This window comes from Dromiciops gliroides, chromosome 5 (genome assembly GCF_019393635.1).
Source record: "Dromiciops gliroides isolate mDroGli1 chromosome 5, mDroGli1.pri, whole genome shotgun sequence".
NCBI lineage: Eukaryota > Metazoa > Chordata > Mammalia > Microbiotheria > Microbiotheriidae > Dromiciops > Dromiciops gliroides.
This window is the reverse complement of record NC_057865.1, coordinates 131088084-131111486: the sequence shown is the minus strand read 5'-3', so window position 1 is coordinate 131111486 and position 23403 is coordinate 131088084. Positions and strand designations below refer to the sequence as shown.

General features: G+C 39.1%; 1 protein-coding gene across 4 annotated transcripts in view; it reads right to left on the bottom strand.

The window, feature by feature from the left end:
- Positions 1-3765: 3765 nt before the first annotated feature.
- CTTNBP2 (cortactin binding protein 2) overlaps positions 3766-23403 on the bottom strand; it is a 211271-nt gene continuing 191633 nt past the window's right edge. For 2 of the 4 annotated variants that reach the window (XM_043966832.1, XM_043966833.1), the window contains exon 20: positions 3770-4926. In XM_043966832.1, coding sequence (XP_043822767.1) covers positions 4675-4926 — 252 coding nt within the window. In that variant the 3' untranslated portion in view covers positions 3770-4674. Of the gene's footprint in view, positions 4927-23403 lie in introns of all 4 variants that reach the window. The other 2 variants (XM_043966829.1, XM_043966830.1) reach the window with 2 other exon arrangements.

Genomic DNA, 23403 nt, shown 5'->3' with positions numbered 1-23403 from the left:
GATAAGACATTCAATCTCTCATGGTGGAAGGGGTGGGTGGGGAGGAGGCTCTCCTGGAAACCTTTCCAGTTGGTAGGACTTGGTGAGCCTTCAGCTCGCTAGAAGCCTTGCAGATCCCAGCAGTACTCCTTAATGAAGTATTATAGGAGGATTTGAGCTATGGTATGAATGGCTGTCACCATTTTGTTCTTGATGTTCAGTAATTTTCAGTTGTTTCCAACTCTTCGTGACCCCATTTGGGGTTTTCTTGGCAAAGATACTGGAGTGCTTTGCCATTTCCTTCTCCAGCCCATTTTACAGAGGAGGAACTGGGGCAGACAGGGTTAAGTGACTTGCCAAGGGTCACCCAGCTAGTAAGGGTCTGAGGCCAGATTTGAACTCGGGAAGATGAGTCTTCTTGACTCCAGGCCCACCACTCTATCCACTGTACCACCTAAATGTTCCTTCCTACTGTTATGGCATTTCTGTGCCCTTAACACATTTATATTTTCACAGAAGCTTTGCTCACTCAGACTGTTGAAAGGGGAAGGTGAACTAAGGCACAAAGGTCCTTTTCCATAGCCACTAAAATCTCACCACACATATGATCCTATGATTTCTGACTCCCAAGACCAGGCTTGGATTTAGCGCACACATTCCCAATGGAGGGAGGATTTTTCTTCGTTCTGACCTCGAAGACTATTGTGTCTCTGGCCAGTTTTTATTAGTGTGTCTTTTCAAGCATCAAGAGAAAGGATTCAGGGAAGAGTTCTGAAAATTTTGGGAGAAAGGCAACTAACCAACAGTGGGATCTGTAAAGCAAGTTGGTTTGGCAAAGCTGAACAGTGCTTGTTCTGCTTTTAAAAAAATTCAATGAAAATATTATTATATTTGGACTTAAACACCCCCTGAAGGATTTGTCAGGCAGACACTGAGGCATTGTCTGGACTCTCCACCACCAGGAAGTCTTGGGCCCTGTAAACAAAAGGAACTTGATCAGTCTGTTTTTACAGCTACCCAAGAAGAGTGAAGTACCCAAAATATATAAAATGATACCGGAGGGATGCCAGGTTCTGAACCAGGATGGCTGGCTAGGTATCCATGTGTTACATTTGTAATTCAAGAGAACCAACCAGATTTCTCTAATTCCTCCTGAATTAAATTGGAAGTGAAGTGGCATACACCATTGTCCTAAATACACAGACCATCGTTCATTCTTTAGGTAAAAGGCAAGAAATACCCAAGTTGGACAGTGGATTCTTGTCCACCCCATCGGCTTTGTAATCTGGAATCCCTATGAGCAGAGGTTCAGTGCTTGTCGGCCTCAGGCCTATACCTAGCAAATTCCAATTTCCCCAATTACTGCTTATTTGGTGAGGTGATAAAAACCCCAGATTGAGTATTAAAAGCATCTTTATAACAAACAACTTAAACTGTCTGAATGCTTTGAGAGACAATGCTCTCAAGATCCAGAATGAAATAGAGATTTTTGCAAATTTGGCTTGCTTTGACTATGCCTACTTGTTTAGAAGGGGTTCCTTTTTAAGGAACTGGGTGATTGTGGAAGGCAAGAGAGAAAATGCATACTTATTAATAAGCTACCTTTCTCCCTTGCTAAAAGAGTGGGATTAGTGCCTTTGTAATGGATATAGGCAGTTAGGTGGTATAGTGGATAGAGCACTGCATTTAGAATCAAGAGGACTCATCTTACTGAGTTCAAATCTGGTCTCATTTACTTACTGGCTATGTGACCCTGGGCAAGCCACTTAATCCTGTTTGCCTCAGTTCCTCATTTCTAAAATGAGCTGGAAATGGCAAACCACTCCAATATCTTTGAAAAGAAAACTGCAAATGGGATCACGAAATGAGATCAGAAATGACTGAAACAATTTGACAATTTCTTTCCAGCATACAATTTTGAAACCACTTTCCAAAGATTTTTTTAACTAGTCTTTCAAATCTTATGAGAACAGGAATAATGTATCAGGTTAAACTCTTCATAGTTTTTAATACCCTTTCTTGAACACCCGTTATTCTCTTTAAAATGGAGGTCCAGTTCTCTCTCTGAAGGCAGAAGTTAAAATTTGAGTAGCACTAGAAAGAGGAAGAGGCAAATATTCAAAATGGAAAATACTGATGCTTTCTGATGTTTTTCCTATAAAGATGAATTTTTTCTATTCTTCTCTACACATTATTCTAGATAAATGTTTGTTTATTATAATTAGATGTCACTGTCAAATATCAGTAAAGGAGGCTGGAGAAATCTTTTGATTGCTATAATAATTATTATTTTCCATAGCTTCACCTAAGGGCCAAATATTGATTTTAGTCATTCACATTATTCTGAAATGTTACTAAAGGTCAAGCATATGCATCTATGGATTCCTAGTGAAAGGGTGCCAACACCACCTTAACCAGAATATACTTACTTGGTTTGGACAAATGTCAAGTTTTATTGTCACTAATAATGGTGCTTTCTTTTGTGGTAGCATCTGAAGGACGTGTGTGCTCAGAACACATGGATTCCTTTACCTACACCAAGGGGAATGCTACCATTGAGCCTTGGGTCTTCCCTGACACTTCATCTCTTTTTGTACATCTCTCTTTTTGCCCCATTCTATAACCTTCAGTAACTTTGGCAGAAGGTTCAGCTTTGCATCTCACCCTTATTTTTGCCTACTGATGAGGCTTCAATAACAAATGCCAAGGTGGTACTTTTGGGTCCAAAGGGAAGCTGTTTTTTTGCTTCAGCTTTTCTGATGAATACTTACCAAGTATACACGTATTTGCCAGATTCAAGGGTAATGATTCTTTGTAAAGGTCAATTCAATATTAATGACGCTACATATATTTAAATATAAACAACTCGTCTTCTTTTCATCCATATTAACATTCTAGCAATAACTTGACATATAGTTCATTAGTCCTACACACATTTGACTTAATTTTATAAAAGAAATGCAGAAACCAAGTATGAGAAAATAAATTAGGCATGAAAAAACAGAAAAATATATGGTTACTAGTGACATTAAAACTGTGAAGATGTAAGTACAAATAGGTTTTAAGTGCTCCTGGTTGAGTGCATCAATCAGGATGGGAAATGGAATGTTTCCTGGTAAGTAAGTATAAACTCATGAAAGAATGTGGTTCACATTCTGCATATATTCAGAGAGTTGATAGCTACTAGAAAGGAAGCTCATGGAAAGCTTTGCTGTTCTAAGAGAAGGAATAAAAATCCAGACAAAGGAAGGAAATTCACTCGTCTATTTGTCTCCTGAATATCTAGCAAAGTACCATTAGAAGAGCAAAAAATGAAATAATAAAAATAATAGTAGTAATAATAATAAGTTGCATTTATACAGCACTCAAAAGTCTGAGCTTTGCAACTATTATCTCATTTTATCTTCACAACACACCCAAAAAGTAGGTGTTTTTGTTATCACCATTATACCCATCAGGCAGGGATTAAGTGAGTTGTCAGGAAGCTAGATTTGAATTTGGGTCTTCATGCCTTGAAATTGCATACTCCATTTACTATGTCACGTAGCTCCCTAAATATAAAGAGGTACAAAGTATTTTACATACATTACCTTGGCATCAGAAAAGTAAAGATTGGTGTGAAATGGGCCAAGATGAGAAATTAATTTTCTGTCTTGGGAACAAACGTAATCATGTTCAATTCATTTTTGTTTTTTTTTTATTGCTGATGCTAAAAGCACTTGTTGAATAAATGAACTAAGAGCAGCATCTTTAAAGTAGGAAAATAATTTAACTTAGTGAATGGATATGGATAAAACATTTATTGGAATTTTTATGCAATAGATATTTCATCAGTAATTCCAGAGGAAAAAAAAGAGCTAGCATATTTTATTAAAGTTGTCATTAGTTTTCCTTTTACTAGATCTAATGTAGATACTGCAGATCATTTCTAGAATTGTTTATTAAATTAATTTTTAAATATGCTGGGGAAATATAGGCATTTTCATATCCATTTAAGAGCAGAAGTTTTATAAAAAGAGATAACATATTTATTGCATTAGAATTTCATTCTTTACAGGAGCCATAATGCAAACTCATAGCATTAATATACATGATTCAACCAAATAGCAATGTAAGTAATATAAGAAAAACACAAAAACCAGAATTTTACAGGCAGAGTTTGTGGCTAATCAAAATATTTAATATGGCTTGTAATGGAAAGAAACTGTTGTATTTTCAAATAACTTGTTATTGCCACATTCTATTCACTCCCCATCAAGTGAAGATAAAATCATGATATCCATCTTTAAATTGCATGTACATTTGTTCTACACTAATGCTATACATATTTTGCACCACATAGTATGCAATGATATAAGAACTTCATTGAGTATGTATATACAGTATACAGATAATTCTGTGGCAATACCCCTGAATATCTTCAATTTAAGCGATTATATTTTCATAATAGAAAACTACTTGAAAAGTTGGTGTAACTTCTTGCTATCGAAGTTCAATCTTATAGAATTTCCAGGAAAAAATCAATAAAACATTGGCTATAAACAAGTTCTTTACATAAAAATGGAATTGTGGTCCCATATGCATACAATATGTTACAATGAAGCAGTTTTTAAAAAAGCTATTTACATCTTTTTTCTCTTGGTTTTTATATGAAATATACAGAGTAAGTAAATGGTGAGAGAATTGTAGGCAGATCTATTTGTTAATTTTGTCTAGTTGCACATTTTTGCGTAAGTTCCAAATCTCTTCTTTTGAGTTGTTATTTACTTCTATTTGCCTTGTATTACTGCTGCTGCTGCTGCTGTTTCTTTTGGTGTTCTGAGAACATTGGGTGACTTTATTTCTAGGTACAGGGAGAAAAGATTTTACTCTTGAAACACCCAACTCAGTTTTTGGTTTGCTGTTGCTGCATTCTACAGATGGACTGCTGCTGAGAGGACAGACATCCTATGGGGAACGAAAGAAAGTGAAACAGGTCTTAGTCATAGTAGAAACTCAAGTGTGAGCAGGTGCAGACAGAGAGAGAGAAGAAATTTAACCAGTATTCTGCAGAAACATTTTATTTTACTTTTAAATTTATTTTTCAGTATCTAATTTCCTCTTTTCGGCTTCCTCCCTTGAGAAAGAAAGAAAAACAAAACCTGTTACAAATTGGTATAGTCAATCAAAACAAATTCCCACACTGGCCATGTCCAGAAAAAAAAAAAGCCTCAATTCACACTCTAAGTCCATCACCTCTCAAGGTGGAGGTGAAGAGCATGTTTCATCATGAGTCCTCTAGAACTGTGATTGGTCATTGTGTTGATCAGAGTTCTTGTCTTTCCAAGTTTTTTTTTTTTTTATCTCTGCAAAATTGTTATTGTATAAACTGTCCTGGCTCTACTCTCTTCCCTTTCACATTTCATATACCATAACTTATTCAGCCATTCATCAATTGATGGACACCCTCTATTTCCAGGTCTTTGCCACCACAAAAAGAGCTGCTATTAACTTTTTTGTCCTTTTTCTTTTATCTCTTTGGGGTTATAGATCAGTTAGAAATTAATATACTTGTTTTCCTTTAGCTCCTCAAGTATTTGTCATTTTCCCTTTGATTAGTAATCTTAGCTAATTGCATGGGTGTGAGGTGGTACCTTAGGTACTATTTCATCTCTCTATTAGTGATGCAAAGTATTTTTTTATGGTTATTGTTAAAATTGTATTTCTTTTTCTAAAAATTGCCTATTCATATCCTTTGACCATTTATTGTTTGGGAAATGGCTCTTGTTTTTACAAATTTGACTCAGTTTCCTATATATCTTAGAAATGAGACCTTGATCAAAGAAACTTCATATAATGGCCTCTCCTCCTCACCCATTTCCTGCCTATCTTCTAATTTAAGCTTTAGTGATTGTGCAAAAATTATAAAATTATATTTAATCAACATTATTTTTTACTTCCTGTGACCCTACTGATTGGTCATGAGCTCTTCCCCTATCCATAAATATGACTGATAATTTCTACCATGTTCCTTTTATGCTGTAATCCTTTATGTCTAAATCTATGTAACCGTATGGACCTTATTTTGGTTTGAGGTGTTGGTCTATACTTAGTTTCTTCCAGACTGCTTTCTAGCATTTCCAACATTTTTTTTTGGTCAAATAATGAGTTCTTACATCAACAACTGGGATTTTGGGGTTTATGAAACACTAAGATTACTATGTTCATTTGCTTCTTTATAGTGTGAACCTTCTCATTCCATTCCATTGATCAATGTCTCTGTTTCTTACCCAGTACCAAACTCTTTTGATGATTACAGTTCTGTAGTATAAGTTTAAATCTGGTACTGTCAGCACCTCTTCCTTCCTGCTTTAAAATATTAATTTCCTTGATATTCTTGACCTTTATTGGAACTTCTTCCAGATCATACCCTCTAAGTGTAGGTATCCCACAGTGTTCTATCCTGGGTCCTTTTCTCTTTTCCCTCTACACTACTTTACTTGGTAGTCTCATAGGCTCCCATGGATTTAATTACCACTTCTATAATGATGACTTTCAAATTTACCTCTCTCTCCCTGACCTTTTTGCTGATGTCCAATCTCACATCTTAGTCTGCCTTTCAGACATTTGGAACTGGTTGCTTAGTATGCTTAGTATGCATCTTATTCTCAACATGACCAAGAGTGAACTCATCTTTTCCCCTAAACCCCCTGCTAATTTCCTTATTACTATTAACACTATCATCTCAATCCCTTAAGCTCAGAACCTGAGTGTCATTCTTAAATCCTCACTATCTATTATCCCCTGTATCCCATCTGCAGCCAAGGCCTGCCAATTTCACCTTTGCAACAGCTCTTCAATATGCCCCTTTCTCTCTTTTTTTTGCAGGGAAATGAGGGTTAAGTGACTTGCCCGGGGTCACACAGTTAGTAAGTGTCTGAGGCCGGATTTGAACTCAGGGCCAGTGCTTTTGAATCCAGGGCTGGTGCTTTATCCACTGTGCCACCTAGCTGCCCCTGCTTTCTCTCTTCTGAAAGCACAACCACCCTAGTGCAGACCCTCATCATACTTCATGCCTGAGCTATTGGAATAGTCTAGTGGGTTTGTATGTCTCAAGTCTTTCCCTACTTGAATACATCCTCCATTCAGCCACAAAGTGATTTTTTCATAAAGACCATCTCATTTTCCTCACGTAGTAACTCCAGTGGCTCCATATAACCCTCGTCATCAAATAGAAATTCCTCTGGCATTCAAAACCCAACATAACCTTCTCTCCTCAACAGCCCCAGCCCCACCCTCCACATTTAGAGTCAAAGTGGACTGACACCTTACTCCCTACAACATACTCTTTGATCAGTGACACTGGCCTCCTTGATGTTCCTGGAACAAGATGCTCCTCTCTCTCATCTCTGAGAACTTTCTCTGGGTGCCGCCCATGCCTCAAATGTTCTTCCTCTACATCACTGCCTCCTAGCTTCCTTCAAATCTCAACTAAAATCACATCTCCAGGAAGCTAGGCTATACTTCTTTCTGATATTCTGCCATTTTGACTAGAACTCTTCTAGTAGCATTTTATTTAGATGAGTATTTCTTACCAGGAACTCTAAATGAGACATGACTTTGCTATGCATCAAAAGCCTGTATAGTATTTGCTTCTAGGAAATGCAGGTTGAATTTTAAGATGAAGATTTTTAACCTGAGCTAGTAACAGGATCTAAAAACTGTTTTAACATTTGCCATCCTCCTCTTCCCCTCCCTGATTAACTGTTTCCTTTCCTGGAATAGGCTAAAGCATCCCGTCCCACAAAATGAATAACTGTTAAAACATACTTATATAGCACACCAAGGCTTACAAATCACTTTAAATAGCACTCTGATGTTGGTAGCCCACATCTGTCCATCTCTGTTACAGGTGGAGAAAAATATAGGTTTAGAAAGCTTGAGTTGTCCAGGGTCACAAAGCTGGTAAAGTCCTAGAACTGGGATTCCAAGCCCAGGGTTAACCTTTCAAGTATATTATCCTGCCTTTCCTTAGCCAAATCTTCAGTTTTCATGAATGGATCTCTCAATTTCAAGGGCTGGCCTTTAGAATCATTGTGGGGAGTGGGCAGGAAGAAGCCCAACACATCTTTTTGGTAGTAACCATTTCCCAAAGCCATTTCCTCTCTGTTTTCACTATGGTTCACATGCCACACAAAGTTCTTTAAAATAGCTATAGGTTGTTGTGAGCTTTAGTCAGGAGCCCAAGGTCTTGCCCAGAATTGTGCCATAAATTTAGGTTTCTCACCTCAACTGCTTAGGTTACTATCCTTTTTTTCCTCTTTGTTTTTTGTTTAAAAGAATGAAAATTTAAGTTCTTTTTGAAGAACCTCTTACCCTCACAGTATTAAGAAAGTATTCATTGACTTTCTTGAAACGACAGGGTGACAATTTTGTGTGTGTTTTGTGGATCAAACATTATCAACCTCAGCAATTACAGTGTGAAGCTTAGAAGGCCTATGCTGAGGGTTCATTAACAGGGTTACAAAGATGCACAATAGGGTCTGCAGATTAATTGTTCCCTTAAAGTTGATAACAGATTTTACTATTCCCTTTGAATACAAGTAAATAGTCACAGAATTACAGGCTTGCACATCTGTGGGAAGAGAATCAAACTAAATTTTACTAGCTGAGCCTCTAGGAGAATTCCCAGTATGAAAGAAAGTGAGAATTGTAGTGACCCACTCTTCTCTAGAGCAGTGTTTTCTCATGTGTGGTTTGATCACTGATCTCTGAACCAGTCTAGCAGAACCCCACATCCTCTGCCAAGCAGACTAATGATCACACACCTAGGAGAATCTACATGAGTGGGAAAATGACTTTTACGTCATGTGGCCTCTTCTGATCATTCTTCACACTCTCTCCACTGGCTGAATGGATACAGGCATATTTGCTGGGCATGCTGGTCCTTGAGCACAGTGCTGGGTTTTGTTTTAGTTTTTTTGTGAAACCCCTTACTTGGTCTGCTTTGTTCAATCCTGTCATTTCTGCAAGTGCACATTGAGTAATTCTGTTCTAGAGTTGGCAAAGCACTTTTTAGGGGTGGCATTCTTCAGGGGTGGGTGAGCTGGCGGGCTCTCTCACTCTCTGCCTTGAGTGTCCTAACAATAGCATGTTTATAGCTTGTCATGCAGAGGCAATTCCTTCTTTTTTGTTTTGCCTTATTAGCCCTCAGTTAGACTTGAACGAGCAAGACTACCGTGGAATGGTTTATTAGCTGTAATACAGGTAGAGTGACTAGAAATTGACATGCACATATGGTTACCTCATGGATGCTAGGTGCACAGTTTTAGACCTGTGGCATTCCATAACCTAAATACAAATGGAGGCCAGGCATGAAGCTAAGCCACCCTCATATTTTGAATTGTTTTTTATTTTTAGAGTTAATATAGACTGTACAGCCCTCTGCCTGAAGTGCATTGAGAACCCATGCTATTGATGTGATTGATTATGTTGATGGGTGCCATTGATGTAGTTGATTGTTGAACCAGCCCTGCATTCCTGGTATAAATCCCACCTGGTCATAGTGTATTATCCTGGTGATGAATTGCTGTACTCTCTTTGCTAATATTTCATTTAAGATTTTTGCATCTATATTCATTAGGGAAATTGGTCTATAATTTTCTTTCTCTGTTTTGACTCTGCCTGGTTTAGGTATCAACACCATATTTGTGTCATAAAAGGAATTTTGTAGAACTCCACCTGTTTTTCCAAGTAATCTGCATAGTATTGGAATTAATTGTTCTTTAAATGTTTCGTAAAATTCACTTGTAACCCCATCTGGCCCTGGAGATTTTTTCTTAGGGAGTTCGTTGATGGCTTGTTCAATTTCTTTTTCTAAAGTGGGCCAGAATCCATTCTAAAGAAGTTTTCTGCCAGCCAGGTCACTACATCAATTCGACAAACATCTAGTGAATCTGTGTTGGTGTTGGGAAAGATACAGAGTTCAGATAGTTCCTGTCCTCAATGGAGCTCTCAGGCTAACCACTGTAATCTTCTGTATTTACTTGGTAACTCAAAGGGTCTCATAGGCATAAGAATCGGAACTCTAAGCCAACCTCCAAGTCTTACCTAAATCTAAGGTGCCCCTTTTTAATTTTCAAAGGTGCTACCAGTATGTTTCTCAGTGTTGCTGTCAGCATGCATTCATTGCTAATGGATTTCCATATATTGCAATACGTGCCAATAAGTGACCATTCTAATTGCACACCTGCTTCTGCTGTGCCTCTGTCACTGCCATACAGTGAGTGATTACCCTCCCATGGGGAGGAGTGAAAGATGCCTGACTCCTACCAGGATTGCCTTCTATATGTAATGATCATCTACATAAATTTTATATGTAAGATAATTTCCCTTTTTCTATATCAGGTAAATATTTGCAAGAGTTATACTCACACAAATGAAATATATTATGAGTACTAATATATTTTTTCATGTTTCTTTGTATGAATAAAAACTGTTTATCACTGTGGGAAAAAACCAAGCCCAAATACCATTTCAAGAAAATGGAAATAAAATCAGAACAAAAAGGAGGAATGGGGCATCTGAGAACCCTTCTATACTAACACCACTTGCTTTCATCAGGGCCAAACTGTTTTCATGTTGGCTTCAGGCTTGGTGCTTATGCACCGAGTACAGATATGTTTCAAGTAACCATCTGCTTACTACCAAGGTGGGGAAGAGAAGAGGGAAACAAGCAAGTTCCTTTCCTTGAGGCACTAGCATTTTACAGAACAGATTCATTCTGTGCACAAATGATCCGGATATAACTAGAGGGGAGAACACTTCGAGGAGGCACTGACACCCAAGCTGAGCCTGAGAGAGATAAATATTAAGAGGCAGAAATAATGGAGTGCATGCTCTGCATGGACAATGGTCTATACAAATGCATACAGGTGGGAGACAGAATGATCAATCTGGGGAATGACTAGTAGTCTAGTTTGGTTGAAATATAGAACTCTTGAATGGAATAGGCTAGAAACATAATATGGATTATGGAAGGGCTTGAATGCTGTGCTGATGAGGTGGTATTTTATCAAAGAAACCAAAAAGAGCCATTAAAAGAATTTGAATAGGTAGTGACGTGTTCAGAACTGATCTCTGTGATAGGAAGGATATTTTGGTAGCTGCATCAAGCTTGGACTGGAAGGTTAAAAAAGAAGTAAAGCAGGAAAAGCAGTAATAGGCTATTACAGTGGTTTAAGAAAGACATGGTTAGACTGGCTGAAGGAGGAAGGAAACAAGTATTTATTAAGCACTTACTATGTGCCAAGCACTGTGCTATAAGCACTTTATACATTATCTCATTTTGCCCTCACAACAACCCTAGGGGGAGGTGCCATTATTATCCCCATGTTACAGCTGAGGAAACTGAGGCAGAGGATAGGTTAAAGTTACATAGCTACTAGATGTTTGAGGCCAGATTTGAACTGAAGTCTTACTGACTCCAGTCGCAATGTTCTTTGCACTATTCTACCTAACTGCTTCTAGTGAATGCAGTGTTAGTGGAGAGGAAAGAGATGAAAGAAATGTGGAGGAAGAAGAATCAACAAGTTGTACCTGGCTGGTTATGGAGTCAATGAGGAAGAGGGAAGTGAGTAAGAAGAGATTATGAATCTCGTTGATGAGGAGGTTGGTGATGACCACAAAAGAGAGTGAGAAGTTTGGAGAAGGGGTGGCCTTATTGAGGAAGATAATCAGTTCCATTTAGGATATTAATACACCTGCTATTCTGAGCTTCAAAGAGCCTCAGATTCTGGAGAAATCCCTTTAGGTCTTCTAGTCTGCCCATTCCTAGGCAAATAGTTGTAACCTTGAATATCTTTTAATCTCTCTTATTCCCTCATCTGTAAAATGAGGGAATGAAATGCTCTGAAAGATCATCTTTTCCCCTCACCTCCTCAAAATAATGTAAATTCCATAAGGGCAGGCACTGTTTTCTATTTGTCTCTTTTTTTTGGGGGGGGAAGATAGGCTGGGGAGTAGGCAATTAGGATTAAGTGACTTGCCCAAGGTCACACAGCTAGTAAGTGTTTTAGCCGAGATTTGAACTTGGGTTCTCCTGACTCCAGGGGTGGTACTCAATTCACTGTGCCACCTAGCTGCCCTGGCTATTTGTCTTCCTAGCACCTACCACTGTGCCTGGCTTATAGTAAGCAATTAATAAATAATTACCTCTTGATTGATTGAAGGTCCCTTCCAGCTCAAAATTCTTATGATTGGACAAGTGAATTTTACATGTATTAGCTCACTTGTGCTATAGTAAAAAGTTCTTCAGTGATAGAAAGTCAGTGACCTTCTGTTTTGAGTTCTTAGTGATCCTCACTGACTAATGGACCTTGCAATAGGAAGGTCTACATTTAAATCCTGGCTTTGGGCAAATCACTTTCCTGAGCCCCCATATCCTCATTGGTAAAATGAAAGGGTTGGCCTAGATCTCTCAGTTCTTGTTCAGCTCTGTGATTCTGAGTGCCAGACATATGTAATCCTGAATGATGGGGGGGAGGGGGTGCTCTTTCTGAGATCACTTGCAGAGGTAGGGTTCTTTCTTGTTTTCTTTATGTAAATGGCCTCAGTTGGGATGCCAACCTTAGACTGTTTCAACTGATACAGAGCTTGCATTTGCATATCTCAACTAAGTTATAAATACATTCTCTTTTGGAGGCACTGCTTTGTAAGTATATAAATATAGATAGATATAGATACATAGATGACACCCCTGTCCCATGCAAGTATTTATTAAACACCTAATATGTGCCAGGCACTGTGCTAAGCACCTTACAGATATTATTTCATTTTGTCTTTACAGCAACCCTTGGAGGTAAGTGCTGCTGTATGCCCCATTTTAGAGTTAAGAAAATTGAAGCAAACAGGTTTGCCCAGGGTCATGCTGCTAATAATTTGTCTGAGGCCAGCTTTTATCTCAGATTTTCCTGACTCCAAGACCAGTGCTCTATCCACTGTGCTGCTTAGCAGACTTTTTGTATTGCTCTCTTCTTCCTATATTGTTTGCAATGCAATTCTCCTAACCCAGCTCATCACTACCAAGGAAGCTTTTGACAGAATGGAACCTGGGCTTTTTATGTTCACTGTATTGTGAAAGTAAATTGCTATCTTAAAGGAGGTACTTCTTTCTTCAGCTGATGAATATCAGGAATATTGTTTGGTGGTGGTTCTCCTATTCTGTGAAATAGGTGGCAAGTTTCACATAGGTCCCTATGAGAGCTCCTTGAAGGTTGGGGCTGTTTTATTTCAGTTTATGAATCTCCACCATTTAGCACAGTATCTATTATATAGAAGCTTAATAAATGTTTGTTTGTTGATTGGCCAATTTTCTGGACACTTAGTTTTAAGTGAAAATTGAGTTTGGATATGTCTATTCAAAACATCATGGTGGGCAAACTGTCCAGACTAAGGAATCAGAGTCTGATGTGAATAAGAATTGTCCTGTTTCCTAGGGGAAGCCCCATGCCTCAAGCTGGAGACACCTACTATGTGCCTCAAGAGTACCACATTATACAATAGAAAAAAACACTGGCTTTGGCATCAGGAACATGGGTATCCTGCCCGTGATCCAGTTACTACATGTGTTACTCTAGGCCAAGCGTTTTACTGCCAGGGGCCTTAATTTCCTCATCTGTAAAATGAGGTGGTTAAACTAAAAGTCCTCTGAGGTTTCTCCCAACACTAGGTGGCAAAGTGGATAGGTTGCTGGACTTGGAATATCTGAGGTGGCTGAATGACCCTACTGGGCAAGTCATTGAACCTCTCTCTGACTCAGTTTCTTCATCTGTAAAATGTCACAAGATTACTGGGAGACTCCAATGAGATATATACATGCATATGTATATCTATTTCTTTGCAAATGTCAGTGGTACATAAATATTAGCCATTATTATCAATCTCTGATTCAAAAAAGGAAAAACAATCAGGGCGATTTCTCCTGAAGAAAAGGAAAATGCATTTATCTGGAAGTTCTATCAGTCCTTAAAATGTGTTCCCCCATAGACAAGGGGTGTGGGGGGGGCGGGAGAGGGGGAAAGACAGTCCAGTTTGCACAGTCCTCTAAGGGAATGGTTTTAGAGTAGGCCCTGGTTAGGCTATGCTCACTGTAATGTCAGAGTTCCTCTCCAGGGCAGGGCCCAGGAGGTGATGAGTGGGTGGCCTTCAGACTGTAAATCTAGGAAGAAGGTCATACCTAGTGTGGAGTACTTTGGCTAAAGTAGGCACTTTGCCCAGAAGGAGCACACCCCATGCAAATAAACAGCTTTCAGAACAATACTCAAGATAGACATTATCTTCTAGGAGGCATAAAGTTGTGAAAATTGGGCAGCTGTTGTAATACGAAAGTGCATTATTGCTCTCAATCTCTTGCCAAATCTGGCCAATTGAGTTTCAAAGTTCAAAGGAGATAATGATAATCTGTTTCTACAGAAACTTAAGAGGTTTCTAAAGCATTTTTTATAAACATTTTCTCATTTTCCCCCTCACAGCTATCCTGTGAAGTAGGCAGGGCACATATTTATAATTCCTAGTTATAGCCAATGACACTTATCACAGGTGATACAAATGACTTATCCAAAGCTATATGACTAACAAGGACTAAGATCTACTGGCAGGTCAAGGGAAGTGATAGTCTTTGCTGGTCCCATGACATGGAGTGTTGTGTTCAGTTCTGGGAACTATTTTAAGGGAGTGCTAAGTTGGAGTTTGTAGAAAGGGGCACAAATGTGATGGTGAAGGTTTTAGAATACATTCCATATGATGGATTGGGGATGTTGGGTCTGTAGAGAACACCACGTTGTTGTTCAGTTGTTTCTCAGTCCTGTCTGACTCTTTGTGACCTCATATGGGGTTTTCTTAGCAAAGATCCTGGAGTGGTTTGCCATTTCCTTCTCCAGCTCATTTTACAGATGAGGAATTCAGGTAAATGGGGTGAAGTGACTTGCCCAGGGTCACACAGCTAGTGTGTGTCTGAGACCAGATTTGAATTTAAGCTCTGTGGGGTCTCAGTTTCTTCATCTGTAAAATGAGATTATACCATCCCTTCTAGATCTAAACCTATTATGACGCTCCTGTGATACAGGTCCCAACCAGTCTGTGCCTACCCATCCTCTACTTTTTCTCACATTCTCCCATAAATGTACTACAAGAGGTTCACCCACCATCCTAAGGACCATACACAAGTATCCTTCAATTTGGGTGGAAACCAACTTAACACAACTCCCAGGCCATGCAAGGATCATCGCTAACTTGCTATGTGACTGGTCCAACATTTTTCCTAGTCTCCAGAAAGGCCTTATCATGAGAGCTACAAAGAAGAAATTCAATCCCTCTTTTAATATTCCCATTCTCCAGAGAGCAGAATAAAAGAAAACTGGCACAGATTATGTGATAAAGTTGTGTTACCTTAAATATATTTGAAAATGGCTATCACATTCCAGGAGCAGCTAGGTAGAGCAGTGGATAGAGTACAGGTCCTGGATCAAGGAAGCCTCCTCTTCCTGAATGAATTTAAATATGGCCTCAGGCCCTTTCTAGCTGGGTAACCCTGAGCAAATCATTTCATAGATGAAGGAACTAAGGCCCCAGAAAGCTTAAGTGATGACTGATGTCATACAGTTATTGAGTGTTGGAGGCAGTATTTGAATCCCTGTCTTACAGAATCCAAATTCAGTGTTTGACTACTTGAAACTTCCTCTTGAAGGGGTGTCAATATGGGGTTATTGGAATGATGGGAGCTTCATACAACAGAATTACTACTAATGGATGGAAGTTACAAGAAGGCAAACTGGATTAGACTGAGCCCCTGATCAGAGGCTGAGGCCCTAGACACTGGCTTCCTAAAACCAGCCCATGACCAGAGTCAGAGATACTGGATAACCTCATCTATGAATAGGGCTGCAGTAGCGCACCCCCCCCCCACCCCACAATACAGAACTGCTGGCTATTGAAATGAAAACCACCCCCTTCCCTTCCTGCCACTCTTATCCATAACCATGGCAGCCATACCTCTTCGCAGGTTCCATCTAACTCTGCTCCCCACTTCCATTCCATTATTAAATTTCTCTTTATCCTAGCCCTTTCCTTCTTGCACATCTTCCATTGCCTCACATTTATAAAGACTCAACTCCCACAGAAGACATTACTTCTCTGCTCACTCTGTCCTGTCCTGGTGGCATTCATGCCACCTCAATACACTGGACCTAGAGTAAGGGAAGGAGTGTTCCTTTCCCTCCATTGCCACTTCTAGATCCTCAGTTGCCATCACTGAACAATCTCTCTCTCTTGTCCAAGTTTCTAGTGAAGTGGAATTATTCAGAGAGTAGTCATGGAGTTTAGGACCTGGATCAGAATCTTCCTCTCCATCCCAACCCCTGCCCAAAGACTCGAGGATATCGGTTTTCATGTTAATGTCTCCTCAAGCACTCTGGACTTCCGGTTCATCAACTTCTTCATCTTCCTTCACCTAATCCTTCACTCCCCTTCAGCCACACACAGGAACAGTCATAAATTTGTTCTCACCACAGTCTGTAAATCTTCCACTTCCAGGATTAAGAACTCGAAATTTCTTCTAACTATAACCTCCTATCCATCCATCTCTCTGTCTCTTACTCCTGTTTAACAAATTTTTGTCCTCACCATGACATCTACTTCCTCTAACTTTCAGCACTGTTCCAGTCTCTGCTCTCCACCTCTGCTCTGGCTTCCTTCTCTTCCCCTTCCAATCTTCAATTATATACTAAAGTTCAATCATACATTGCCCTCTGTACTCAAACCATGTTGTAACTTTGTCTTATCACTCAGTCATGCCTTGCCAAACCCTCACCCTGGATTACTCTTACCATTTGCTTCTTCAGCTCTTACTGGTATGTTGCTTAATGGTACTAGAAGAAACCCAAATCATCCTGATTGGATCTACTAAACATTTACATTATATAACCCCAATACAGTCCTCACTGCCACAAGGCCTCTCTTTCCGAACAACTCTCTAAGTTGGAATTTATCCCTGGTGCATATATCCAGCCCTAATGTCTTTCCCGATGGATATTTCAAACCAGAGATCCCACTGACATCTTAAACTCAAGTCATCTAAAAGAGAACTCATCTTTCCCCTGGAAACCTTCTTTCTAACATTTTTATTTCTGTTGAGGGTACCATCATCCTTCCAAAACCCCAGCTTCCATACTCCAAACCATCCTCCATACCTCCCTGTGCCTCATTCATTCCCTCTCCATATCAAATCAGAAGCCCAGTATTCTTGAACCTACCATAACATATGCATGGGGCACGAACATGCTCCACATTCAACGCATACTTATACCCATGTCCATAACATTTCTTGCATCTGTCTCCTTAGTTTCCCTAACTTTCCTAGCTGAGCCCCTCATCATGACTTGCCTGGACTACTGCAGTAGCCTTTTAACTGGTACCTCTACCTCAAATTTCTCTTCCTTCCCCAATATAGCTGGCAGAGTGATATTCTCAAACTACAGGTCTGACCATGTAATTTAGTTACTGGGGAAGCTGCGGATTGCCTCCAATATAAAATAAACAATCCTGTGTTTGACATTGAAAGCCCTTCTAAACTGGCTCCAGCTTCCCTTTTCACACTTAGAGCCCATTAATCCCTTTTACACTCTGCATTCCAGAGGAATGGCTAATGGCTTTTTTTGTACAAATGTCTCTCCTTTCTCCAGGCCTTTTACAGGCTGTTGCTCCGGGGCATAAATGCACAGGTTTGTTTGTTTTTTTTAAAATTCAACCCCCTGGTAGAAACCCCAACTTCCTTCAAGGCTCTGCTAGAGTGTCATAACCTGCATGAGGATCTTTTTGGATTTCCCACTGCAACTAGTGCCTCTGCAAATGACTTTCTATTTTATATGGCATATATTTAAATTTACTTATTTGCATCTGTTACCTCCCAATAGAATATGAGCTTTTTGAGAGTAAGGGCTATTTCATTTGTCTTTGTATACTTAGTGCCCAACTCGGTGCCCATAGCAGATGCTTAAAAATGTTTACTGAATGAATTTCTGGTGGGTTGTTTTTTGTCTTTTTTGTTTTTGTTTTTGCTGAGCAATGAGGGTTAAGTGACTTGCCCAGGATCACACAGCAAGTAAGTGTCAAGTGTCTGAGGTTGGATTTGAACTCAGGTCCTCCTGAATCGAGGGCCACTGCTTTATCCATTATGCTACCTAGCTGCCCCCTACTGAATGAATTTCTAACCATTAGAACTGATTATAAATCAAGGAGGTAAGCACCACATCACCAGAAATACTCCAGAAATTCCTGAATGATCTGTTAGAGATATTTTGGAGAGGGCTTATCCATACGGGGCGAGGTATAGTAAAGCTCATTTAAAAAATTTATAAACACATTTGCTTTTTTTTTCTCCAGTTTCATGTGTGGTTTCTGTAACTTTCGAATTAAATAAATATTAAGTACTTCTTATGTATAATGCATTTTTCCTGTCTCAGACAATTACTAGCTGTGTGACCATGAACAAGTCACTTAATCTATAAAATAGGAATAAGAGTGCATACCTCCCAGAGTTTGAGGATCAAATGAGATAACATATGTAAAATATTTTGTAAATCTTAAAATGCTATGGAAAAGAAGTCATGATAAGAAATGTTTCATTTTGCTGAAACAGTAAAAGCTAGGCTCAGCAGCTTCCAAACTAAGGGGAAAGGCAGCTATATTCCCACAACTATGTATCTTCCATCAAAGGGGAAGTCATTCAACACTTGTCATCCCAGCTCTTCCTTCAATTATGAGACCAGCCAAGGAAAATAACCAGCTTACATCAAACTTCTGGAAAAAGTTGGGTCCTGACCTTACCCAAACTCACACAATTAGAAATGTGAGCTGGCATGAACATTTAACCGGAAAGCTCCTGAGGGCTGACCTGACTTATTGGATAGCTGAGATGGAGAGATCAGTTATGGCAGATCCAGAAGGGAAGGGGAAAAGATCTAAGGGTAGACACTAGGATACTTACATCTCTTATCTCTTTGACAGGGAACAAAAAATAAAACAGAAAAGTTTTTGTCAACCAAAATAGAGAGTCCAGTACTGTCATAAGTATTGTAAAGGATGCTCCTAAATCAAGAATAAGGCAAATGCTTTCCCCCAAGAAGTTTACAATCCAGATAGAGAAGCCAAATTAATACAAAGGAATAATTAGAGACAATGAAGCACTAGACTGGATCATACTATAGGACCTCAGGAAAGGTAGAGAACCACTGCTGCCCAACGTGGTCGAGGTCCTTCTTACACAGCTAAAACTTGCCTTTGGATGCCAGGAATTAGATAAGGGGAGCCAGGAAGGAAGTGCATTCCTGGTAGATAAAAATTAGCTGCAGAAATACAAGTATGAGTTGAGGAGGAACTTCTCTGGCACTTTGACAACAGGTTGGGAATATTAATTAAAAAAAAAAACATCAAACCTAAAGGTATCTAAAAAGTCTTGCAAAGCCTTGCAAAAGCCCAGGATGTCTTTACCTAAGGGTAATGAAAGGGAAATTGCTCTCCAGTACTGTGAGAAGATTCAGCACACTGAGGGAGGCAAGAGTCAACTGACTAAGCCAGTTGGTGTCTAGTTTTGCTTAGGATCCAAGAAATTCCAAATAAAAGAGGGAGGCTTCCATTGTTGTGTGTCAATTTCAAGGAAAAGAAGGAGGCTTCTTCATTTTCACCCTAGTCCTTTTCATGATACCCACCCCAGGGGTAGCTAGCAACTTTTGTATGTGCAGTTAAGATGGCAAGAGCATTTATTTTCCAGTCTTAGTATCATTTGTAAAGCAGACATGTTACACTAAATTAAGTTATATAGGAGGTGTGATCTGCCTCACTGGATAAAACATCTAGAAATTACAGATAATGGAAGTATTAGGTAGCTTTATAAAGCAGAAATGAACAACACACTGAATTCCTTTGCCCAAATAAAACTTAAGATAACTGATTTCACAATCAGTAGTTGAGATGAAAAATAAAAAGTCCAAAGACTTACCCAAGGTACTTCATCCCCACTTTTTTGCTCTTGCCCAGGTGATTTGAACATGTTATTCATCATCTTTGGGACTCGGTTTCCTCATCCCTAAAATGAGTCTTTGACACTTGATCTCTAAGGTACTTCCAGCTCTAAATCTTATGATCTGGTTAAAAGTCTAGTGTTTTAATGATATGGAAGGTTGGGTGCAGGGTTTTTCTTATTGTACATTTATATGTTATAGCAAAAGCTATTTCTGTGAACCCTTAGGGCCACTGCAGCAAAAATGAACATATTCCAAGTGAAATGCTTTAGTCAGAGGAAAGGTGAGCCTCTGGTTAAAAGGAATTCTACTCTAAAAAATGATTTTTAGCTTTTTTCTTTTTTGAGGCAATTGGGGTTAAATGACAGGGTCACATAGCTACTATGTGTCAAGTGTCCGAGGCTGGATTTGAACTCAGGTCCTCCTGAATCCAGGGCCGGTGCTTTATCCACTGCGCCACCCATCTGCCCTGATTTTTAGCTTCTAATAATTAAAAGTAATTTAGTTATAGACACAACTATATGCTCTCCTTTTATCTAGAGCAGAGGTTCTTAGTCTGGAGACTGTTGTTTTTATAAATACTTTGATAACCATTTCATATTTGTTGTAATCTATGTATTTTACTTTATACACTTAAAAATGTTTAAAAAGGAATCCAGGATTTACCAGACTACCAAAGAGGTCCATCATATAAAAGAGTTTAAAAATCAATTATCTTGGAAGCATTTTCTGTGTCTTGCATGTAAAACAATTTTTTATGCATAGTAAAATACCTAATAACTTCCATGCACAGTAAGACTGCTGAGTAATTCTCACTGAGGAAAGAGGAGTCCAAAGATCACTCATGGAAGACAAAGCTCCCAGTCTTTAGTAGCTGTGACTTTAAAGAGAGAAGACTATTGAAGATCATAGGGTTTAGAGCTATAAAAACCTTATAAATAATCTAGTGCTACCTTACTTACACTGCTCCTCCCCTCCTCCCCCTTATTTTATAGTTAAGAAAACTGAGACCTAAGAAGGCAAAGTGATTTACCCAGAATCACAGAGGTAGGGTCAAGGTCCAGTGAAATTAAAAAAAAATCTTAAAGGGACTACCAATACTGAGAGAGTATAAATCAAGGGATGTTAGGTAAGATATTGTGGGATACAGGAAAAAAAAAAAGCAGAAAGACTGGATCGACTTTAGAAAGCGACAGGCTATTGAATTCAGCTGGGGGTGGGAATGGGGGAAACAGAGCACCTGGTTTCAAATCTTACCCCTCTCACTACTTGTGGGACCTTGGGCAAGTGATTTGATTTCCCTGGGCCTCAGTGTCCTTCTCTTTAAAATGAGGTAGTTGTACTAGGTCTTTCTCTGAGATAGCCAGTAGCTCTAGATCAATGCCTATCAGTTAATAAGGTGTATACTCACAGACACCAGCTATGACCAGCTACTATTTGTTTTGGGACTTTGTTAGGAAGGTATTAATGGTGAAGCAAAAATAGCTGATCAAACTAGCCTTCCCTAGCACGAAAAGGTGTCAAGACTGCTGGGAATAAAGTCTCCCTTAGGCAGTGTCTGTTCTGAGAGTTTGGAAACAAGTGCTAACAAAAAGGAACACGGGAGAACTCCAGCCACCACAGAGGCTAGAACTGTGTGGCAGTGACTTGTTTAGAATAGAAGATGGAATCTGTAAAATGAAGGTCCCCTTAGCTCCAAATCCACCATCGTGTGATCTGATGTTTGTCTTTCAGCTACTGCCAAGTAACTCCTATGCATACACCATGTCACAGGAGAGGAAGTAAAAGTTTAAAGGAGGATATCACCACTTTCTCAGAGAGAATGAAGTGTTTCTTGAAAAAATAGAAAAGCTTCAAGGTAAACATAAAGAAGAAAGAGGATCTTAAGAGGCAGCAGTACGGAATCCTGACCTGTCAGAAGGTTGGGTAGTGGAAGAATATGATGATCCACACTGCATGATGAGGGAAAAAGGTCCACTAAACAGCTAGAGCTAGCAATACTAGCATTTGTGCAATGGAATGTCTACACTTCTCACTGTTACTGTTTAGTTGTGTCTGACTCTTCATGACCCCATTTGGGGTTTTCTTGGCAAAGATACTGGAGTGGTTTTTCATTTCCTTCTCCAGCTTATTTTTACAGATGAAGAAACTGAGGCAAACAGGATTAGGTGACTTGCCCAGGGTTACACAGCTAATAACTGTCTAAAGCCCGATTTCAACTCAAGTCTTCCTGAATACAGGCCTGGCACTCTATCCACCTATAAAGAATTCAGTAATACAGCAAACAGCAGTACATAAACATTCAGTGAATCAACAAATGAAACCGTATGCAAAAATTATCTCAAAAAGCTGAGGACAATGTACACTGGGAAAACAACAACAACAACAACAAACCCAGCTATATATTTAGGGCCTAAAACAAAGTGCCCCCCAAATGGCTCTTTGCTCTAGTGGATCCAATAACAAAACAGCCCTCCAGGTAACATCAGGGTTAATTTTTAGATGATTCAATCAGATAATCAGTACAGAAGCTATGTAGGTGGAGAATTGTTCCAGGAGGACCCTATGAGTACAAAAGGCCCAATTCTAGCATAGACAAGCCCCTACACGTTGTGTACTGGGGCCTCACACTCCCAGAGACTGAGCTGTGTAGCAGATAGTGTGCCCCTGGGTACTAGAGGTAGGAAAGACGATTATTTCTGATCTTTCTATACTTTTGAAGTACACATCCTATTGTAAAAGATTAAATTAAATGGAATTATTTTGCTGATCACTGGCAGTTAGTGGGGGAAACAAAACAGGGGTTCACTAGAGAAATACTTTCCATTCTCTCAGGGAATTCCCTATAAATTTGAGTTCTTAGTATTTTTTTTTAATGTGGCTTAGTGCAGTAAGGAAACCAAACAAACAATGGATTTGGAGTCAGGAGAACTAAGTTCAACTATCAGTTCTCATGTACTATCCTCATGACCCTGGTTAAGTTATAATCATTTTGGGCTTCAGTTTCCTCATTTGTATAACTAGGGCGTTGTACTATATGACTGACCTTTGATGTCCCTTCCCACCTTTAGACCTGCCTAGGTTTCAGTATAGCATTTGGTAAAATCTCTCATGTTATCCTTATGGACAAAATGGAGACATATGTGCTAAGAAAATTTGGCAGATTCTGGTATAAATTTATTGATGATAGTTATTAACATACTCGGTCCAATTTGTCTGTTTCTCTCTTCTTTGTTGTTGTTGTGTTTTTTTTTAATGTCAATTTTCTTTAGGTACCTATGAGACTGTAATGTGAGAATCCAAGTCTGGTCACAACCACTATTCGTGAGGAAAAGTTTGTAAATATTTTCTATTTTTCTTATGTTCGTAG